Source organism: Labeo rohita, chromosome 12 (genome assembly GCF_022985175.1).
Source record: "Labeo rohita strain BAU-BD-2019 chromosome 12, IGBB_LRoh.1.0, whole genome shotgun sequence".
Taxonomy (NCBI): Eukaryota; Metazoa; Chordata; class Actinopteri; order Cypriniformes; family Cyprinidae; genus Labeo; species Labeo rohita.
The window spans coordinates 18,239,122-18,260,911 of record NC_066880.1 but is presented as its reverse complement, the minus strand read 5'-3'; the positions used below and the strand labels follow the sequence as shown (position 1 = coordinate 18,260,911).

The 21,790-nt window shown below is 36.8% G+C and overlaps 1 protein-coding gene across 2 annotated transcripts in view; it reads right to left on the bottom strand.

Moving 5' to 3' along the window:
• The window catches only part of snx29 (sorting nexin 29), a 158,598-nt gene that overhangs the window by 6,530 nt on the left and 130,278 nt on the right, over positions 1 to 21,790 (bottom strand). For both annotated transcript variants that reach the window (XM_051123893.1, XM_051123892.1), the window contains exon 20: positions 11,307 to 11,446. In XM_051123893.1, the coding sequence (XP_050979850.1) occupies positions 11,307 to 11,446 (140 nt within the window). The remainder of the gene's footprint in view (positions 1 to 11,306; positions 11,447 to 21,790) is intronic.

Genomic DNA, 21,790 nt, shown 5'->3' with positions numbered 1-21,790 from the left:
GTGTTGTAATACCTTTGGAAAACAGATAGTTCCCACCAGGCACCTAAATGCTTAAACGGAGCAGGAAACCACGGTTCGAAGATGTTGCATTTACAATAACTAAACGCTCCTGTGTGTCAGAGTCCCCACTGTAGGTAAATAAACAATGAAACAAGCTCTTCGTAATAACGTTTCGTTCCTTTCATCCTCACGGGCCACACACTGACATCACCCGTAACTCAAGGCTAACAAACTGAAATTGAAAGATGCCTGCGAGTTGAGCACCGAGCGGAAAGCCCTCGAGGCTGAGTGTGTGTGTCAGAGACAGTGTGTGAGTCCTAAGGGAGGGCTGTATAGACATCAGCTGCAGTTGAGGGTTAGACTCTATACATACACAGCTGTGGCTCACCGTACAGAGACAACTCCAGCCTGGATAGCTTGACAACTATGTCACTCATGAGCTGGAGGAGTCTAGAAGCCAGTGGCAGTCCTGGCTCACATGGTGCCTGCTCCCAAACTACATATAAATATAAATAAACAATGTAAATAACGTAACACAGTACTGCATATACTGTGCTGTACACCTCTGTGCACTATACAGTAAGATAAATGATCAACTAAAAAGAATTCAAGATTTAAAAAAAAAAATTAAAATACAAATTTAAACAAAAGAGTAAAAATAAAATAAAGTTTCAGGGTTTTGAAAATAAACCAATCAAAATTGCTACTGTATATTACTGAATACGTATTAGTAACAGGGCCACATTTTAAAGGGAACATAAACTGAGAAACCAAAATATAAGAGGTCATTGTACTGTAAAAAGTTGTGGAAAAACAGACACATTGCCTTTCTTCTGATCTCAGCGTTAGGAAAGTGTGGATGAACTTTATTTTTAACGAAGTCAGTAAGAGCTCGGTCCTTTGTTCACTTCATTTTACCACACATTTTTTTTTTTTTTTTTTTTTTTTTTTTTTTTACAAACAACGTACAATTCGACATGGGATTTTCAGATAGAATGAAACTAAAAGAAGATGCTGTGCTGACTATATTGAATCCGACATGTCGCACCGCACAAGTGTGAGTAACTGTTTTTATTACATGGTCACTGTTGCGGCCGGTCAGTCTGCCGATTCCGAGCTGGTCCGCTTTGATGTCACATTTACGGCAACTGCTAATGTATTTACGTCGTGCCAGATGAGGCTTGCACAGCCTGAGTGTGTGTGTGAGAGACACTCGTGCAAAAATGAAAACAAATGAGTGCAACAGCTCTCATAGAAAGTTACGATGCATTGTGCAGTAGAAAAAAAAACTATTTACAATATATGATTTAGGTAAGCAACATTGCACGACGTTTCGCTGAATATCAATACAACTGCAATGTGACAATGATTTTATACAGTAGTTCAATAAACAAGACGGTAAGTGATTTTACATTTTAGACACAATATTGACTGTTTTTGCTCAGTTTTGCTGAGGAAAATAGTTCCAATCAAAGCCACAGAAGAACTGTTGTGTGTCTCCAAGCAACACAAAGTGGTGTTTCATTACAAATCCACGTTTTTGAATTAATCGAACAAATACATTTCGCAATTTTACGGCAACTTAGCTTCATCCAACAGTCTGTGCAAATACATATAATGCCACTTCAGATGCAGGTTCTGTTTCTTCTGCAGTGGAAAGATGAAGTTCGTTGATACTGATTTCATTTGAACAGTAACAACTCTACAGTTTCTTATTACTTTAACTGAATTAACTGAAACAATGTAAGAATTTGATGTGAAAGATGACACATTTAATAAGGTTAATGAAAAAATACCATTTATAAACCCAGTGGTAAAATTACATGTTTAGTTAGAAGTGAGAGAACATCTGTAACTTTGGGGTAATGTTTAATATTTTTTTATTATGTATTTTATTTAAAAAAAAAAAAAATTGCATTGAAAAAAGTATAGATTTTTGTATATAGAAAGAAAATTGGAATTAGCAAAAAACTAAAAAATTTTAATCGGCCAAGGTCAAACACACATGTAAGCCAATCATAGCAGTGGGCGTTCACTTCAGAATTTACAATCTGCCACACCTATTAAAAATGGACCGTCCTGATGAGGGGGGTTAAAAACAGGACAGAAAACATTTAATTATTATTATTAATAACTATAATTATGACGTTTTTTTCATGTAAAAGTCATTGGTTACATTATAAGGGGACCTCAGAGAACAGTACAAAATAAAAAAGGCAGTTCATGACCCCTTTAATTTGAAACTTAACTAAATTGATCTTCAACAGAGTGGAATGATGTATTTTGTCTGCCACAACCAGGTAACAAGTCAGTGGATTTTTTGAATGTGTTTTTAAGTTAAATGCATGAAATAAGGCCAAGAAGGTCAAGACATTTCCATGTTTTATTTAACAACATAATCAATATAAATTGATTTTCTTTAAGCTTTTAATTGTCTTGAAAAAGGATGTTTTTAACTAAAGACGTTGGACATTAAACATCACATTGAACAGGTAAACTCATCTACTCATTTAGTCCACTTTATAGCCTAATTGTGTTTAAATGTCTTTTAAATAAAGACTGAAAGAGTGGTGTAGTTCATTTACAGCCTACATTTAGCTTTTTACTTCTGCAGACTGTACTTAGCATATTTTTTGCAACAATCCAAAAGCCAGTTGGAAATATAAAAAAAAATTGTCTAGGGAACCAGTGATGTGAACTTCTGGGTTGTCCTACAAAATGACATCATCACTGTGGCGCTTTAAAGATAAGGAGACTTATTCTATTTTATTCTATCCACCTTATTTTTCAACGTGGAAGTAACCAGAGACTTCCGGTTCATTAGCCACTGTAGGGACATAACGAGAAGAATAACAACGTGCAGCAAACAGTAAAACCGTTTGCACTGCAAACCTAATTAAGATAATACATTAAAAAAATGGTAAGATACACCAATTTGCAATGTAAAGCAGCAAAACGAGTTGTTTTGTACAGCTAAAAATAGCTACAAGAGGATGAGACTAGTAGCCAGACACATTAAAGTGTGACATTAGACCACAAAACCAGTCATAAGGATACATTTTTGTAAACTGAAATTTATACATCATCAGCTGAATAAATAAGCTTTCCATTGATGTATGGTTTGTTAGGATAGGACAATATTTGCCTGAGAACTATTTGAAATTCTAAAAAAGTAAAGCTAAGCACTTTAAAGTTGTCCAAATAAAGTGCTTAGCAATGCATATTACCAAATTAAAAATTAAGTTTTAATATATTTACAGCAGGAAATTTATCTTCATGCAACATGATCTTTACTTAATATTCTAATGATTTTTGGTATAAAAGAAAATTTGATCATTTTGATCCATACAATGTATTGTTGGCTATTGCTACAAATATACCTGTGCTATACTTAAGACTGGTGGGCGGAAAAGATGGAAGGTGCTTGGAAAAAAAATTGGAGGTGTCAGGAGGAATGGAGGGCAGTTGCAATGTCGGGAGACCTATAGATGAGTGCCATAGATGAGTGACAGAGAAGTGATGTGTATGTCTGAGAGCTGTGTGCCTGTACCAGCTATGTCAGAATCCAGCGCTGCACTGCGAATCATGGTTTTTGTATATTTGTGGCTAAAATACAAAGGCAAGACATCATAAACTTGGCGCATATTGGATGGAAAGGGTGTGACTGCATCCAATTGAATTTACACAGTGATGGTGTGTGCTTTATACGAGTGTGTAAAGCGAGAACCAGACATTTTAGGAGCACAGAACCACAGAGAAGAGCAAAAAAAAAATGGGTTTGTCGAAATAAATGCACCTACGACTGCAGAAAAGTGTGTGGATTTGCAATGGATTTCTACCAAAGCTAAAATTTGATCTGATCTTCAACCAAGTCACAACAACAGACACCACAGTCTGCTTAAAGGAGAAGTCCACTTCCAGAACTAAAAAGTACAGATAATGTGCTCACCCCCTTGTAATCCAAGATGTTCATGTCTTTTTTTCTTCAGTCGTAAAGAAATTATGTTTTTTGAGTTAAACATTTCAGGATTTTTCTCCATATAATGGACTGATATGGTGCCCCAATTTGGAACTTCCAAAATGCAGTTTAAATGCGGCTTCAAATGATCCCAAATGCAGTTGTAAACAATCCCAGCTGAGGAAGAATGGTCTCATCTAGCGAAGCGATTGGTTATTTTCATAAAAAGAAATACTTTTTAAATACTTTTTAAATCTCAAATGCTCGTCTTGTCTCGCTCTCCCTGAACTCTGTGTATTCTGGCTCAAGATAGTTAGGGTATGTCGAAAAACTCCAACTGTATTTTCTCCCTCAACTTCAAAAATCATTTCAAAATCATCCTACACCACGCAGAAGTACCGACCCAGTCTTTGGAAAGTGAACATGCAAAGAAGATCAAACACCCTCAACAAAAAAGGTAAAAGAGCGATACAAGATGATTTTGTAGTTAAGGGAGAACATGAGATGGGAATTTTTTGACATACTCAAACTGTCATGAACCGGAAAAAAAACAGTTCAGGCAGAGTAAGACAAGACGAGCGTTTGACATTAAAAATATATAAAAAATTGTATTATTTCATTTCGCTAGATAAGACCCCTCTTACTCGGCTGGGATTGCTTACAACTGCATTTGGGATCGTTGAAGCTGCATTTAAACTGCATTCTGGAAGTTCAAAAACGGGGCACCATATCAGTCCATTATATGGAGAAAAATCCTGAAATGTTTCCCTCAAAAAACATAATTTCTTTATGGCTGAAAGAAGGAAGACATGAACATCTTGGATGACAAAGTGTGAGTACATTATCTGTCAATTTTTGTTCTGGAAGTGGACTTCTCCTTTAAAGCATATGTTTTCACATCAAAATGGAACAGATTAATGACTAACTTAATTGAAGTCAGAGCTAACAGAGCTTAAATCAGTATAAAATAAAATAAAAAAAATCTAATTTAATAACTGAATGTTTAATATTAATATTTACTTTTTAATCAAATAAAACCCAATTTTATAAATGCATAGAAAATGCACATTGTTTCCTAAAAATGTAAGTACATCAGATGTGCTGTGTTGTGGTACTATACTTCTATAATGTCTCAGTTTACACAAGCATAAAACACAATATCACTGTGTGAATTTGATCGGATACACCCTTTCTTTTCCATTTTTCCCATTTTATGACCAATTCATGCAAAAATCTATGTTTCCTGCAACTGGATATCTTAAAGTGGGGAGGAAACCATGAATTTCCTTCTCTGTTTTCAAAAAGATCCAAAAAACAACCATTTCAAAGCACCTTTGTGCGGGTATGATGAACAGCCACTTATGAAGCCGTTGTTCTGAGAGCTGGCTAATCTAGCTGTACTGATTACATAGAACTAATAACTTTCAAGAGGTTTCAAAGGAAATGAAATTTGAACAGTAAGCCAGAAGTGTGGTTACGCAACATACAACACACCATGATCAGCTTCTCCTCTGCTGTATTGCCGCTGTCAGATCGGCACAGGGCTGAGCGAGAAAAGAGAGAGCTGGGCGAGGGGAAAGAACGAGGGAGACAGCTCAAAAAAAAAGAATGAAGTGCTGAGCAGCTTTCAATCAACCTGGAGCAGCAGGGAAGAAGCTGGATGCAGGTAAGTGGGGTGCTGCGATGCCCCCCCACTAGTAAATCTATCCATCTCTCCATCCAACCATCCTCAGCTCCTCACAAAGCAACACACACACATGCACACTCACATATATACTATTGAATGGGTCCATGCGGCAGAAGGCTGATCTGCAGTCTAAACAGTAGCCGCTAAAAAAGCGTCCTCATGTTATATAACCTCTAAGAACAGAGATTCAGCTCTTCATTTAGCCATGGAACAAACCCTCCTTATCTGTCTGTCCCCTGCACCTCAGCTGGAGAGGATTCTTGTTGTGGATTTAGGTGGTAATATCTATGAAGCAAATTTTGAAATGGCTCAACCACATTGAAACAGAATCAAGCTTTACTGGATGTGGCCCCTCTCAATTGGGAAAACACTGGGATAGTCAATAGTCCTTGGGTGATACTAGAAGCATCATGTCTAATTTCATGCCCATACCCTTTTTCCCTTTATTTTTGAGCCAATGGATTTTAAACAATAAAAAATAATAAAATAAAATAATAACCTTAACATAATATAATAGAATATAATAACAAAATATCTTAATATATAGATAGGTTATTATATATACTTACCAATGACGGTCCAACTTAAAAATCTGCACAAATTTCAGGATGTGGTGCATCCTTGGGAATAATCACTTTGGATCTAAAACAAACAGTTTTTTTAAAATATAGATTACCAAAAAAAAAAAAAAAAAAGTGGTTTCTTGGTTCAGCTTGCCTCCAGTGAAGGGTAAATTGAGCCTAGGGAGAGGGTAAGCAGAGCCACATGGAGCTAAACTGTGCCATTGATTATGCTGAAGAAAAATGGAACATTTTCACCTTTTGCTATATCAAAGGAAGAGAAATTCAATAAAAAAATACTTCTATGTGTTAGCCTTGTGATGGACTGACCACCCATCCAGGGTGTTTCCCTGCTTGTGGCTCAAGATGCTGGGTTAAGCTCCAGCTCCCCATGACCCTAATAAGAATAAATCAGTTTGGATAATGCAACGTATGTACGGATGACTTACTAAAAGTTTTATTTAAAGATACGGTTCACAACATTGAAGGCATTTTTTAAATTGTTAAAAAAAAAAAAAAAACAATCGGAGTGTCTATTTACAGTAAGTGCAAATAGCCTGACTTGTTGGCAGAGGCTATTTACACTAACTCCACACATCAACGTGTGATTGCGGTAGTCAAACTACAAAAGACGGTTGCCAGATGTCAGCTCCAGTTGCACAAATGGTAAAGCACGTGCCATAGTATTTTCAATGCGATCAGCCCAAGTTTGATTCTGCCATTTGCCGCTATTTACACTTACACAAGTGATGCAAATAGCCACTGCCAAAAAAAATTCAGAACAAAATTAAAAAACTGTTTTTTGAACCTTAATGTAGTAACCAATTATTCCATGGGCCTCTCTCTATCACAGGGATAGTAAAATGGTTAACTATTCAAATGTGTGTGGTCATATCACCAAATTTGTTTACGGTTGCCTAGAAAGAAAGGGTGGCTCAACTTCCCCACAGGCTCAAATCACTCCGCTCTCTCTTACACTACTGTTTTTTTTTTCTTTAAGTAATACTTTTATTCAACAAGGATGCATTCAATGAATCAAAAGTAACAGTAAAGACATTTCTAATATTATAAAAGAATTATGAACATTTCAAATGAAATCTTTGTATAATCAGAGATTCAGGTAATTATGCAACTCTGATTCTATTGGACTTGAGTGCAGCCTTTGATACAATAGATCATGTGGTTCTCTTGAAGCGTTTATCACATCTAGTTGGGGTCCGTGGTACAGTTCAATTCTCATCTTGTGAACAGAGTATTTTCAGTGAAGTATGGTGACATTGTTTCAACAACAGCTTCTATTACCTGTGGGGTTCCTCAGGGTTCTGTCATTGGCCCTGTAATAGTTTCCTTGTACATGCCGCCTCTGGGCTCAGTTTTTTAAAAATATGGCACGTCTTACCATTTGTACACTGATGATACACAAATTTATCTCCCTTTGAAATCTGGAGAGAACTGAGGTTCAAATTTACTTTTGGCATGTCTGGAAGAGGTGAAGAGCTGGATGGTTTACAATTGTGACGCTGGACCACAAAACCAGTCATAAAGGTCAATTTTTAAAAATTGAGATTTATACATCATCTGAAAGCTGAATAAATACGCTTTCCATTGTGGCTTGTTAGGACAGGACAATGTTTGGTCGAGATAAAACTATTTGAAAATCTGGAACCTGATGATGCAAAAAAAAATCAAAATATTGAGAAAATCGCTTTTAAGGTTGTCCAAATGAAGTTCTTAGTAATGCATATTACTAATCAAAAAGTTTTGATATATTTATGGTAGGAAATTTACAATTATCTTCATGGAACATGATCTTTAATTAATATCCTAATGATTTTTGGCATAAAAAATAAATAATTTTCACCCATACAGTGTATTTTTGGCTACTGCTAGAAATATACCCATGCTACTTAAGACTGGTTTTGTGGTCCAGGGTCACAATTGGGTTCATTTAAACCAAAGTAAAACAGACACTGATATTTTTTTTTTATTTCTTTAGCCCCACCAGAGGATGATTAGACATTGCCACTTATTTTAGTTATTTTAGCCTACTGTCATGACCGAATAAGGAATCTAGGAGTTGTGTTCAACCCGGATCTAAAATCTGAAAAGCAGATTAATGCTCTGGTTAGGATTTGTTTTTTCCCAAATTAGGTCTCTTGCTCACTTTCTGTAAATAAAAGATTTAGATACCTATGTGTTGCCTAGTCTGAAGTATTATAATGTTTTGTAATTATTTCATGTTTGCAATTAGTTCAGAATGCAGGAGCTAGGCTGCTTTTGAGTTCTAAGAAAATTCAACATTTCTCTTCTATCTTAGCCCCTCCCAGGTGGCTACCAGTGGTCTTCTGGATAAAATATAAAGTTCTGGTTGCATGTGTTTAAGGCAGTGCATGGAAGCATTTCTGCTTCTGTGTCTAAGCTTATTACTTTTAGCCGACATCTATGTCTTTAAGATCAATGAATAACTTGTTTCTTACTATCCCTCAAACTCATTTAAAGCTGAAAGGGGATCAGCCCTTTGCTGTTATGGGTCTGAGGCTTTGGAACAGTTTGCCATCTAAGATCACAGAGATTACATCCATGTAGGCTGTTAAGGAGTTGGGCTAGTTTGTGTACAAAATAACCTGACTGTACCTGTATGCTACATAAAAATGCACTAGTAGACCAACTCTCACACTTACTTCAAATGCTAAAAAGTGTTTTTGTCTTTGGTCGTGTCTAATCTTGCCTAAAGCACCAAGTGAGTTAAGACTGCCACTAGAGCTCCATCAAAACCAAAAAGATGACACTGGGTGAGACCATCTTTGCTGGAAGCTCTCTGAAGCAGCCCTGCACCGTAAAGATGTATAGACCTCAAGTGTCTTTCATTTCAAAGCTGAAGTCCCTCAAAGTCTGAAAACGCTTTTTGTTCCACAGAAACCCTTTCACAAGAATGTCTTTTAAAAGCCCTTCGTCATTCCCACTCGAAACTGACAGTGACAATCAGGAGATGCCAGGAACAGGCACACAAGAGCTGTTTTAACATGAAAGGATTCCCTCGTTGGCAAAGCGAGCTCACTATAACCTCTGTGTGACAGCTTTCCACTCTGTCTGTTTGCCAGGAGGCGGCTTTATTGGCATGGAATGGATATGTAATCACCAATGTGTTTAATGTGGCTGTGAGCAGCTACTCCAGGTCTGAGAGCTGCTTCCAGAGCACAAGAACCGAACTGTTAATCACATAAATCACACTGGCAATTTTATCGAGAACAAACACAGTTCCTAGACAGCTTGCTTGGAAAAAACACAAGCAACTGGTGGACGGTGAACTGCATCTACACAAAGGAAATCCAATCTACATAGAGAGTAGACTCAAGGAGCCCCAGAATGAGTGCTTTTGTGCTAAAAATGTGATGTATTCGCTAAAACATCACTGCCTAATCATACATCACATCCAGATCTCTGCCCAACTAAAAAAGCAGCTGGACTCATCTGTCTTTAGCACTCAAATTATCTCCAGTCATGCCAAGCAAAGAGCCATTATCGTCTCACAATGTGCCAAGGGTCTCTTTTAATTAAATCAGATTTGATGTGGGGGTAAAATAGGTTTTTTTAATATTAATTTCCTGTTTGAAATCGTGTCACGCTGCCAGACCAAGCGCTAACAATAAACCAATGAAATGCAGCGTGTGAAAGGAAGTCTGACCTGATAAATCAATGAGCCAATCAGAACAGACAATTGGACGGTAAAACTCAGGATGCGAGTCGTCCGGTTAGCAAATCAAATTTCCTGTTAAAGAACAGCTGTGAGATGATTGGTGACGCAATTTGTTTTGTGCAAAATGCGCAGTGTGCGATTTCAGTGAAGAAACCTTTGTCATATTCACTAACTGTCGTAATCTAGCTTCACCAGGTGCTGAAAAAGCGCCTTGGGTATTTCAATAAAGTCACAGTCATTCTTTTCAGCACAAACACACCTGTCTATGTAAATAAGGCTTTAGAAAGTTTGTAAAAGTGAGCGCTATTTGCTTGCCATAATTAACGCTGTGCTATTACCGCCCACGGAAAGCAGCCGGTAAATAGGGTTTATTAAAAAGTGAAGTTTGTGTACATTTTCTACTCATCGTGGCAGTAGTAATTCATCAAATGGTGATTAAATAATGGAGAAAAGTATTGTAATGGGGCATATATCCAGACTGTGTGCAGTCGAGTACACTTTCTGCATTTTAAAAAGCCAATCACAGTGGTGGAATGATAGCGGTAGTTCTACTAAAGCAGTGGTTTTCAACAAGGGGGGCGCAAGATGATTATCTATACTGAGCAACAAGCATTAAAATAAGCTAAAACAAGTAAAATTCAAGGTATTTCTTATTTTAGTTCTCTAAAAAACTGCAATTTCTAGACTTGAAAAAGAAATCTGAATCAATAAAATAAAACTCCCTAGGCATTTTTATAACAAATATAAATTTTTTCCAAGGCACGCCAAGCTCTAAACATTTTTACTGCGTAAAAATATATATTTAAAATCGTTATCCTTCATCCCTATCTAGTAACTTACAAACAAGTCGAAAAGTGCTATAAACTCACTGTTTAAAAACAGTTGGAACCTTGAAAAACATTCAGCTTGTAAAACTTCTGACATTCTTATATTTAGTTTACAGAAACAGAGTGTCTGGCCTTCAAATGTTGCTGTGGACAACAGGGTTGAGAACCACTGCACTGAAGTACACCACATTATGTCTTCTGCATCTTTAACAACCGAACACTGAGACGTAAACCAGAAAATTGTGAATTGCAGCAAGCAAGCTCCATTCAAATCAAACTTTTCACAGCCTTATAGCTTAATTCCTTTAGCGTATCATGTACAGCACAATTGGTGAGAGTAAATGTGGCACTATAAGTGGGTGCAATTCATTCTTTGTGTGTTACTTCTTTATTCAGCGTGCATTTGTGGCATTTGAAAGTTTGATTGCATTGGCCTACTTGAGTGACAACTTAAAATGGCATGTTTCATCCGTTGAGGCACTAAAATACAGTGTCATATAGAGTTCACGGAGCAGAATTACATACAGCTGATGGTTACTGCATGTGAATTATTGTGTCAGTGTGTGTATGTACTCACTGGCAGAAAGGCAGTAAATGCAGTAAAGTCTCCTTTGTGGGCTGGGCAGTGAATTCAGGCAGTGTCTGGATCAGTTTATTCATCACCATACGCAGGTACGACTGCAGCAGTTTCCTCCTCTCCTCTACAAACTTGGCATCCTACAAATTGATACACAAATCAAAATGTTTTAAAGGGATAGTTCAGCTATAAATGAAATTACATTATAAATAAATTACAATATAAAGATGTACTCCTACTAAAACTACTAAAGTAAGTCTAAAAGCACTAATTCCATTAACTGCATTTAAAATTTGATACATTTTAATTTAATTGTATATCACAGTCAATTAAGTGTCCAAAAAATATTACATTTTTAAGTATAGTATTTACATTTTTTGAAAGTATGCTACAGTGTACTTTTTTTCACAAGGACCACCTGTATGACGAAACATAAAACATGTTTAGGAAGATGCTCATGCAGCTCTTTTCTATACTGTTCACTGACCGAAAAACAATAATGTTCTGCATCATTGATGTCAAACCTGGTGTAACATCTAAAAATGCCATATTTGAACATAAATGTGAATGAGATTTGAGAGATTTAGTGGAAGAGAGCACAATGACACTTAAAAATGGGTCTATTCATCACATAATGCTATTGTATGACTTCAAAAGATTTAGAATAGAGCATGAATGTTGTATAAAGCTACTTTTTGGGTACCTTTAAGGTGCTTTGAGTCCTTTTCAGAGCTTGACAGGCTTTGGTCACCATTTACTTGCATTATATATACACATTATATATATATATATATATAAAAGGTAGCATGAACATTCTGCTAAATTTCCCCTTTTGTGTTCCATATGAAGGTGAGATGTTGACTATGATAGATCCAAACATGATAATGTGCCTCTAAAAAATCTTTTTCATCAGAACTTGCTTTGAATTTACAGCATCAAAACATCACCATCACGACTGTACCCAGCATATCAAGCTGATGGATAACCAGATCAAAGTCAGAGCTCTGGCGGGGGTGACATCAAAAGCAAATGAGATAGAACAAGGGACAGCAGGAGAAAGATTGAAATGTTATTAATGTCCCCTTGATGGCTGATTAATTGGCCCGGATGCTCCAGTTCTCTCATCTGTACGTGTGTGTGCATGTGACATCAGTCAAGTCTCACGTGCCGAGGGGAAGTGCACCACTCTAAATGCTCTGGCGTCACCCACTTCATCAGAGGCCAACGGCTCAATCACCCAACAATAATAAAGAGCATTAGGAAGTGTGTGAGTGTTTGGGTGCCATCTGAACCACTGTCACCCCGCATTTCAGCATTAGTGTGTCATCAGGGCATGAAGTTCTAATAGTGATCTATCTCCAACAGGCATGAAAAGGCATAAAAGTTGATTATGATATGGGATATGTGGAGGAGATCACTGCTGTCAGATTAGCTTACCCATGAGGGCTGTGCCTGCCAGGGCTAATTTAATGCTCCGGCCCACGTCATCTCAGAACTCTCTTTAAAGGTGAGAACCATGACACCAAGTATGGATATTTGTTCTTTGTGCACTTTACAACAGTGAAATCAAGTGATATTCACTATGAAGTTTATTTGGGGGGTCTTTAAACCCCTTAGTGGCAACGGACACAAAGCAGCGATCCCCTGTTTCATATTATTCTTAAAATTGAGAGTTACTTTTTATGGTCTGTATTTGATTGTGTTGTGAGTATTTGCTGCATGTTTCTGTTTTTTTTTTTTTGCAAGTGTTTCTGTATTTGTTTGTGTTGTGAGCTTTTGAAGCGCATTTCTGTGTTTGGTTGTGTTGTGAGTATTTGCCGAGCATTTCTGTATTTGGTTGTGTTGCGAGTATTTGCAGTGTTTCTGTATTTGGTTGTGTTGCGAATATATGCAGTGTTTCTGTATTTGGTTGTGTTGCGAATATTTGCAGTGTTTCTGTATTTGGTTGTTGTGAGTATTTGCAGTGTGTTTCTGTATTTGGTTGTGTTGCGAATATATGCAGTGTTTCTGTATTTGGTTGTGTTGTGAATATTTGTAGTGTTTCTGTATTTGGTTGTGTTGTGAATATTTGCAGTGTTTCTGTATTTGGTTGTTGTGAGTATTTGCAGTGTGTTTCTGTATTTGGTTGTGTTGTGAGTATTTGCAGCATGTTTCTGTATTTGTTTGTGTTGTGAGCTTTTGCAGAGCATTTCTGTATTTGGTTGTTGTGAGTATTTGCAGTGTGTTTCTGTGTTTGGTTGTGTTGTGAGTATTGCAGTGTTTCTGTATTTGGTTGTTGTGAGTATTTGCAGCGTGTTTCTGTATTTGGTTGTTGTGAGTATTTGCAGTGTTTCTGTATTTTGTTGTTGTGAGTATTTGCAGCGTGTTTCTGTGTTTGGTTGTGTTGTGAGTATTTGCAGCATGTTTCAGTATTTGTTTATGTTGTGAGCTTTTGCAGCACATTTCTGTGTTTGGTTGTGTTATGAGTATTTGCAGTGCATTTCTGTATTTGGTTGTGTTGCGAATATTTGCAGCGTTTCTGTATTTGGTTGTTGTGAGTATTTGCAGCATGTTTCTGTATTTGTGTTGTGAGTACTTGCAGTGTTTCTGTATTTGGTTGTGTTGTGAATATTTGCAGCGTTTCTGTATTTGGTTGTGTTGTGAGTATTTGCAGCGTTTCTGTATTTGATTGTTTTGAGTATTTGCAGCGTGTTTCTGTATTTAGTTGTGTTTTGAGTATTTGCAGCATGTTTCTGTATTTGTTTGTGTTGCGAGTACTTGCAGTGTTTCTGTATTTGGTTGTGTTGTGAATATTTGCAGCGTTTCTGTATTTGGTTGTGTTGTGAGTATTTGCAGCGTGTTTCTGTATTTAGTTGTGTTTTGAGTATTTGCAGCGCATTTCTGTATTTGGTTGTGTTGCGAGTACTTGCAGCGTTTCTGTATTTGATTGTTTTGAGTATTTGCAGCGTGTTTCTGTATTTAGTTGTGTTTTGAGTATTTGCAGCGCATTTCTGTATTTGGTTGTGTTGCGAGTACTTGCAGTGTTTCTGTATTTGGTTGTGTTGTGAGTATTTGCAGCGTTTCTGTATTTGACTGTTGTGAGTATTTGCAGCGTGTTTCTGTATTTAGTTGTGTTTTGAGTATTTGCAGCATGTTTCTGTATTTGTTTGTGTTGTGAGTATTTGCAGCGCATTTCTGTATTTGGTTGTGTTGCGAGTACTTGCAGTGTTTCTGTATTTGGTTGTTTTGAGTATTTGCAGCATGTTTCTGTATTTGTTTGTGTTGTGAGCTTTTGCAGCGCATTTCTGCATTTGGTTGTGTTGCGAGTACTTGCAGTGTTTCTGTATTTGGTTGTGTTGCGAATATTTGCAGCGTTTCTGTATTTGGTTGTGTTGCGAATATTTGCAGCGCGTTTCTGTATTTGGTTGGGTTGCAAGTATTTGAAGTGTGTTGCTGTATTTGGTTGTGTTGAAAGTATTTACATTACATTACATTACATTAAAAACGTAATTTATTCCTGTGATGACAAAGGTGAATATTCATTAGTCATTACCCCAGTCTTCAGTGACAAATGATCCTTTACAAATCAATTTAATATGCTAATCTGGTGCTCAAGAAGCATTTCTTCTTCTTATCAATATTCAAAAAAAATTACTTAAACTACTTAATATTTTTTGTGAAAACCATGCTACATTTTTTCAAGATTATTTAACGAATATGAAGCGAAAAAAAATGGTCACATTTTAAATGCCTTTACTGTCACTTTCGATCAATTAAATGCTTAAATCCTTGCTGAATAAATGTATTAATATCTTTCAAATATATCTGCCCTTAAACTTTTAAAACAGTAGCGTATCAATCAATTAATGGAGAAAGCTACATCTAATAGGATAAATTGGCTCAAATATGATATTGTTTCCTTGAACAGGAAAAAGAATCACAAAGCCTTTGGTTTTCTTAGTAAAAAGGAAACCTTATTTCGAACACATTTCTAGTTTGAGAATGTATTATGCTACTAATTGGATTCTATCAGGATAACAAGATACTAAAACACCTTTTCACTGAGGGACCATTAAGGTCCAAACACCTTGATAAACAAGCCAAGCACATGCACACGCAGCATTATGGCAAGTGCATCTAATAACTGATGTTTTAAGCTGTTTATGCGTGCAGCTTCAGTAGGACCTTCAGACAATCTGTTAACACAAACACCCGCCCGCAATTCACACAAACAACTCGTGACAAAACCAACAAAGCACTTCGCGATCTCTTAAGAAAACGAGAGTGTTTCTTTGCATATTATTTTCTCAGGCTTCTGTCTTTGGGCCAGTTTTGTTTCTTTCCTTAAACGGTAGGCTCTGCTCCAAATTCCTCAAAGCACAGTTCTGCTGATCGTCTGTGTCTGACAGCGACAGGCAGTGAGACAGAGAAAATCACTGCCAGACGCTGCCATTATAGCCAATAAAGACTTGCTGGAGTGCTTCTCCATCTTCACAGGCTATTGTCTGGACCAGGAGATGGCTTTAGCCAGCTGGTGCTACACAGGGAGTTGTGTTTGTGTTCGCTTTTGTTTGATCGCACGTGCGGCATGTATGGACACGTGCGCAGATTTGAATGAAGGAGACACGTCGTCAAAATGACAAAGTGTGAGGGTGATTCAAGCTGGTACAGTGATGCACAGCACAACCCATCATACTCTCCCTGAGAATTAAACAGTTATGACTGAAAGAGGTGATTTATCACGCTGACCGTCCCACTGAAGGTTGCTGTAAAAGTGGTTGTACATTGCTTTTCCAATGGGGAAATAACCTCATTCATCCTACAAATAAAATCTGATGGTACATATTTGCTCTAGTTTATCTCCACTCTGCCCGCAACTGTTTGACAAATTGGATTTACTGTATAAAACCACATCAAGCCAATCAATCATTCTAGGCATATCTACAGTAACTAATCAGGTGTGATGTGAGGTTATTTACAATTATGCATTTGCCTGATGGTTTATCCAAAGTGAATCAAACTTTTGACAAAGTCATTGTAAAAGCCATGTTACAAAACCAGGGCTGTGAAAAAATCAGAAATGAAGAATATGAATTAAAAAACTGGCCAAAGAAGAACTGAGCTTTGTTTCTCCATTTCTATGACCTCTGATGAAATTTGGATTCCTTGTGACTGTTTCCTTTGGCTTGCTTAGTTAGAGTTTAATTTTCATTTAATATTCAGTAATATTATTGATTTAGTGCACTATTGGGTGAAAACAAAGCTTGAACTGAGCTGAATAATAGTACTGCCTTTTGTAGAGCAACCTAATAGCTAGAGAATCTGTTCATAACCGACAAATTTTGCAACATCAACTCTGTTATTGAATCAAAATTGAAATCAGCATAGTTCTGATGTGCAGATCAAGATTGTTGAGCTTCACAAAATGGAAAGTGGCTGTTAGAAAATAGATAAAGCATTGAAAATTCCCATTTCCACCATCAGGGCAATAATTAAGAAGTTCCAATCAACTAAAGATGTTACAAATCTGCCTGGAAGAGGATGTGTGTCTATGCCATCCTAATGGTGAGGTTCAGTGTGGCATGGTAAGGAGGAGAGTTTGAGTGGCCAAAAACTCTCCAAGTATCACATTTGGAGAACTGCATTGATTAGTTGAGTCTTGGGGTCAGAAAGCCATGTTGTTCAGGAGGGTTTCAAGAAAAATCCTTCTTGCTCATCCAAAAACAAACGAGAAAAGAAACTTCAAACGGGACTGGCTTCTATGGTCAGATGAAACTAAAAAAAGAGATTTTTTGGCAGCAAACCCACCAGATTGGTTCGGTGCAAACAGGGATAAAAAGTACCACACGCCCATGGTTAAATATACTGCTGGATCTTTAATGTTGTGGGCCAGTTTTTATGCCAGAGGTCCTGGACATCTTCTTCAGATAAATGGCATCATGGATTCTATCAAATACCAACAGATAAAAAATCTAAACCTAAATGCCTCTGTTAGAAATCTTATAATGGGCCACGGTTGGGTCTTGGAAAACAAAACAAACATCAAAATCAACACAAAAATGTGCCACTGAGCACAAAATTAAGCTTCTGCCATGGTTGTTCCAGTTTACTGACATGAACCTTATAGAAAATAAGTAGGGTGAACTGTAGAGAAGAACCACCAACATGGAGCTGGGAATCTGAAGGATCTGGAGAGATTCTGTATGAAGGAATCCAAACTCATCAGGAATTATAGGAGAAAACTCAGATCTGTTGTCTTGCAATAAAGATGTTGCAATAACTGGGTGCCAATAATTGTGGCCAATCTGAACTAGAGAAAAACATTTATTTCATAATGATATTTCCCCCCAGTTTTCATTGTTTTACTTCAATTTATAAACTAGAATTTCGTATAGTTTTTGAATGAATTATCAAAAGGACAAACAATGCTGATTTATTTTCACAGCCACCTTTGTTCATATTTGTTCATGTTACTTTCCTGATAAATAAATACTGTTAAGATAAAAAATAAAGATGACTTGACACCCTAAAAAAAGATGAATTGTAATTTAATGAATTGTAATTTACATGAATTTAACAATGTTCTTTCACCCTGGAACACAAAAGCGAATTTATTAAATGGAAAATTAGACAATGGAATAGTTATTATTGTGCTTTATCAGAATAGACAATTGGATAATGAGTACTGTATGAAAAAAAAAAAAAAACAAGCTTAAACGTGTTAGCAATGAACAGATTTGATTAAGCTCAGAACAGTAAACAAAAGGTGGGAAGAACTGATGATTGAGAAAATTCTGAGTAGGAATCCCCAAGCTGCCTCTTTTTTGTTGGATAGTTAAGGGAATTATTACATAGACTGTGATCGTAGAGACAATCATGCTGATGATCATCTTTTTTAGCATTTTTCTGACCTCTAGGCCTATAAACCTTCAAACGTAAAGCCTTAAAATGATTTTCGAAAGCCTTCAACCAAGGCTTTGCAAAGCCCGTATTCACATTCTGTCTTTACAAACTTTATTTTCAAGTTAAAAATGACATGTCGGTGTACTTCAATTTATTTTAATTCAAACTTCTTACATTTACACTCGAATTGCAATTCTGCACTTTGCCTGCAACCTCATTTTAAATTCCAATCAAATTTAGGAACTGAACTGGAATTTTCAAAGCAATTCTGAATGGTGCAAAACTTCCTAAGAACCAAGCAAGTCATGAGAGATCATGTGTGTTTCCTGTGTGTTCTCTGCACATGTTTGGCTACAGAAAAAACTGACACATGCATCAGGCATGTTGCATATGCATACAAAATCCAGGAGTCATAATTTATTCACTTTGAATAGCGAAAGCAGAAATGGCAAACACTGCATTAATGACAACAGGGCAGATTCTCCTGGGGCTGTCATCTTTAATGCAAAGATAATGTGGAGTTCAATTAAAGCTGCGCCCAAGAAGCCCGAAGAGACAACAGACTGTCTTCTATTTTCTGTGCCTCCCTCAACCTTTTGTTTAAGCCAAATGGTTGGAAATCAATAATGTATGATGCAGGTAGCCAGTACCATAATGACCATGTGTTATGAACCATTAAAGAACCTTCCAGACTCTTGCACTCAAGAAAATATGGATACTAATGTCTCAAACCAGGTGTTGGGAAAGGCCAATGATGAGAACAAATGGGTCAGTAAATGTACGAGAACATGCAGAGACTCAGTGAATTATTCAGCACACAACAGAAGGTGGGTCAGAAGAGGAAGTCTCAACCTCCTCTCTGGTGCTAGAAACAGTCAAATGATTTAACACATAGTTCACCTAAAAATAAAATTCAATCCAACCTAACCTATGTTGCTTTTTTGTCCTCGAGTTGTTTGTCAAACACAAACGCAGTCACTTTTTTTCTTATATATGTACAGTCATGGCCAAAAAAAACTACAAGTCCATCTCCAGAGATCTTAATGTTCCTGTGTCCACTGTGCGCAATATCATCAAGAGGTTTACAGCCCATGGCACTATAGCTAACCTCCCTGGACGTGGATGGAAGAGCAAAATTAATGAAAAATGACAACGAAGGATTGCTTGAATGGTGGATAAAGAACCCCGATTAACTTCCAAACAAATTCAAGCTGATCTGCAGACACAGGGTACAACAGTGTCAGCTCGCACTATCCGTCACCATCTGAATGAAAAGGGACACTATGGGAGGAGACCCAGGAGAACACCACTGCTGACACAAAGGCATAAAAAAAGCAAGACTGGAGTTTGCCAAAACTTATGTGACAAAACCACAATCCTTCTGGGAGAACATACATGTGGACAGATGAGACAAAGTAGAGCTTTTTGGTAAGGGACATCATGGCACTGTTTACAAATAAAATAAATGAGGCCTTTAAAGAAAAGAACACAGTCCCTACAGTCAAACATGGTGGAGGTTCAAAGATATTTTGGGGTTGCTTTGCTGTTTCTGGCACTGGATGCCTTGACTGTGTGAACGGTATCATGAAATCTGATGATTACCAAAGAATTTTGGGGCGCAACGTAGTGGTCAGTGTCAGAAAGCTGCGTCTTCACCAGAGGTCATGCGTCTTCCAGCAGGACAATGACCCGAAACACACTTCAAAAAGCACTCAAAAATGTTTACAAACAAAGGGGAGTTATGAAATGGCCAGCAATGAGTCCAGATCTGAATCCCACAGAACATCTGTGGAGAGATCTCAAAACAGCAGTTGGGAGAAGGCATCCTTCAAATCTGAATGACCTGGAGCAGTTTGCAAAGAAGAATGGTCCAAAATTCCAGTAGAGAGGTGTAAGAAACTCATCCGTGGTTACAGGAAGCAACTGATTTCAATTATTTTTTCCAAAGAGGGGGCTACCTAATATTAAGTTAAGGATGCCAATAATTTTGTCCACTGCATTTTTTGGGTTCTGTGTGGAATTGTATCAGATTTGACTTTTCTTTTCTGTTTTTTTTTGTGTTGTTCCAATGCAAACAAACAAAAAAAACATGAGTACCAAAACATTTGCAACTGCAACAATTTTCTAAGAGAAGGATTGCATTTTCTGACAAAACTGCAAGAGTGCCGATATTTTTGGCCATGACTGTATATAATAAAATAGTTATCTTTAACCACAAGGAACAACTTACTACAGCAGATTCTACATATTATATTTTATTTGCCATCCAAAACATATCACATACTGTTTTTGCATCCTGTTTAACAGGGCAGAATGTATATTCGGACATGGGCTGTGCAACATCTAAGCATTCCCTCAAAGTACCTCTGAAACTCTGCTCTCATTCTGGCCTGTGGCTATGTAGTACAGTATCATCTCTCTACATCTGTGCAACCCAGCTGCAATGAAGATCACACTGTATGCACCAAAGCGTGAAAAAAACATGAACATTTGCTCATTTTAATCTTGGTAAATGTGGGTCACAGGGATGGTCAAAGGTCTGTAATTGTTCCCCCTGGAGACAAGAAATGTAATGAACAATATGAGCAAAATGTGAGTGCACAGATCACCTAGATAAAGGTTATTCTTTCATAATGTGACGTTAGCAAGGTCCTCTAAAAAAAAAAAAAAGTGCAACTAGAGTTGCTTTGCCCTTTTACAGAACTCATTATTCTAATAAGATTAATATTCATAACCAATGTTAGATTAATTAATTGACCACATTTCCATACACTTTTTCAGATTAAAGACCGTATTCTTATTAAACCTTCAATCTGAAAAAAGCCCTAGACATAGATTTCACTTTATAGTGTTTAGCTATTTTATATTTCTGTGAACATGGAAAACACTGCATTTTGAATAAGCTAAGACTTACTCTTTCCATGTTATTCTCTTCTGTGTCTCTAGCCACTTATTATTCAACATTTAAATAATTTAATCAAACAAATCATTTACATTCACATTCGCAACAATAGGATAAACTGAAAAGGTTTTTGAAAGAAGCCTTCTATGGCCATCAAGGCTGCATTTATATGCATATGAAAAATACAGTAAGAGTAGTATTGTGAAATATTATTGTCATTTTAAATAGTTACCCCAGTCTCAGTCTCACATGATTATTTAGAAATCATACTAATATGCTGATTTGTACATATTAGTGTGATGAAAGAGATAAATGTTGTTGTGCTGCTTAATATTTTTGTTGAAATTGTGATGCAATCTCTGATTAACAGTTTGAAAGAAACTTTAGACAAATTTTGTAACAACGTAAATGTCTTTACTGTCACATTTGATTGATACTTGAAGAAAAAAAGCATTACACTGTACCATAAGAGTACTGTACAGTACATTCTGACACAATGGCATGACACATAATAGGAATATGACTAATTTCGCATTCATTTTGGAATATTATTGTGCATTTCAAATGTAGTCTCCATTTTTTATGTCTCTTTCCGCATTGATAAATTGCAATCTCCTTGCTTGTAAGTTTAGGCTGATATGGTGTAGTGGTAAAATGATGGTATTTAGATAGATCTGAATTTCGTAAGCAGCAATCAATG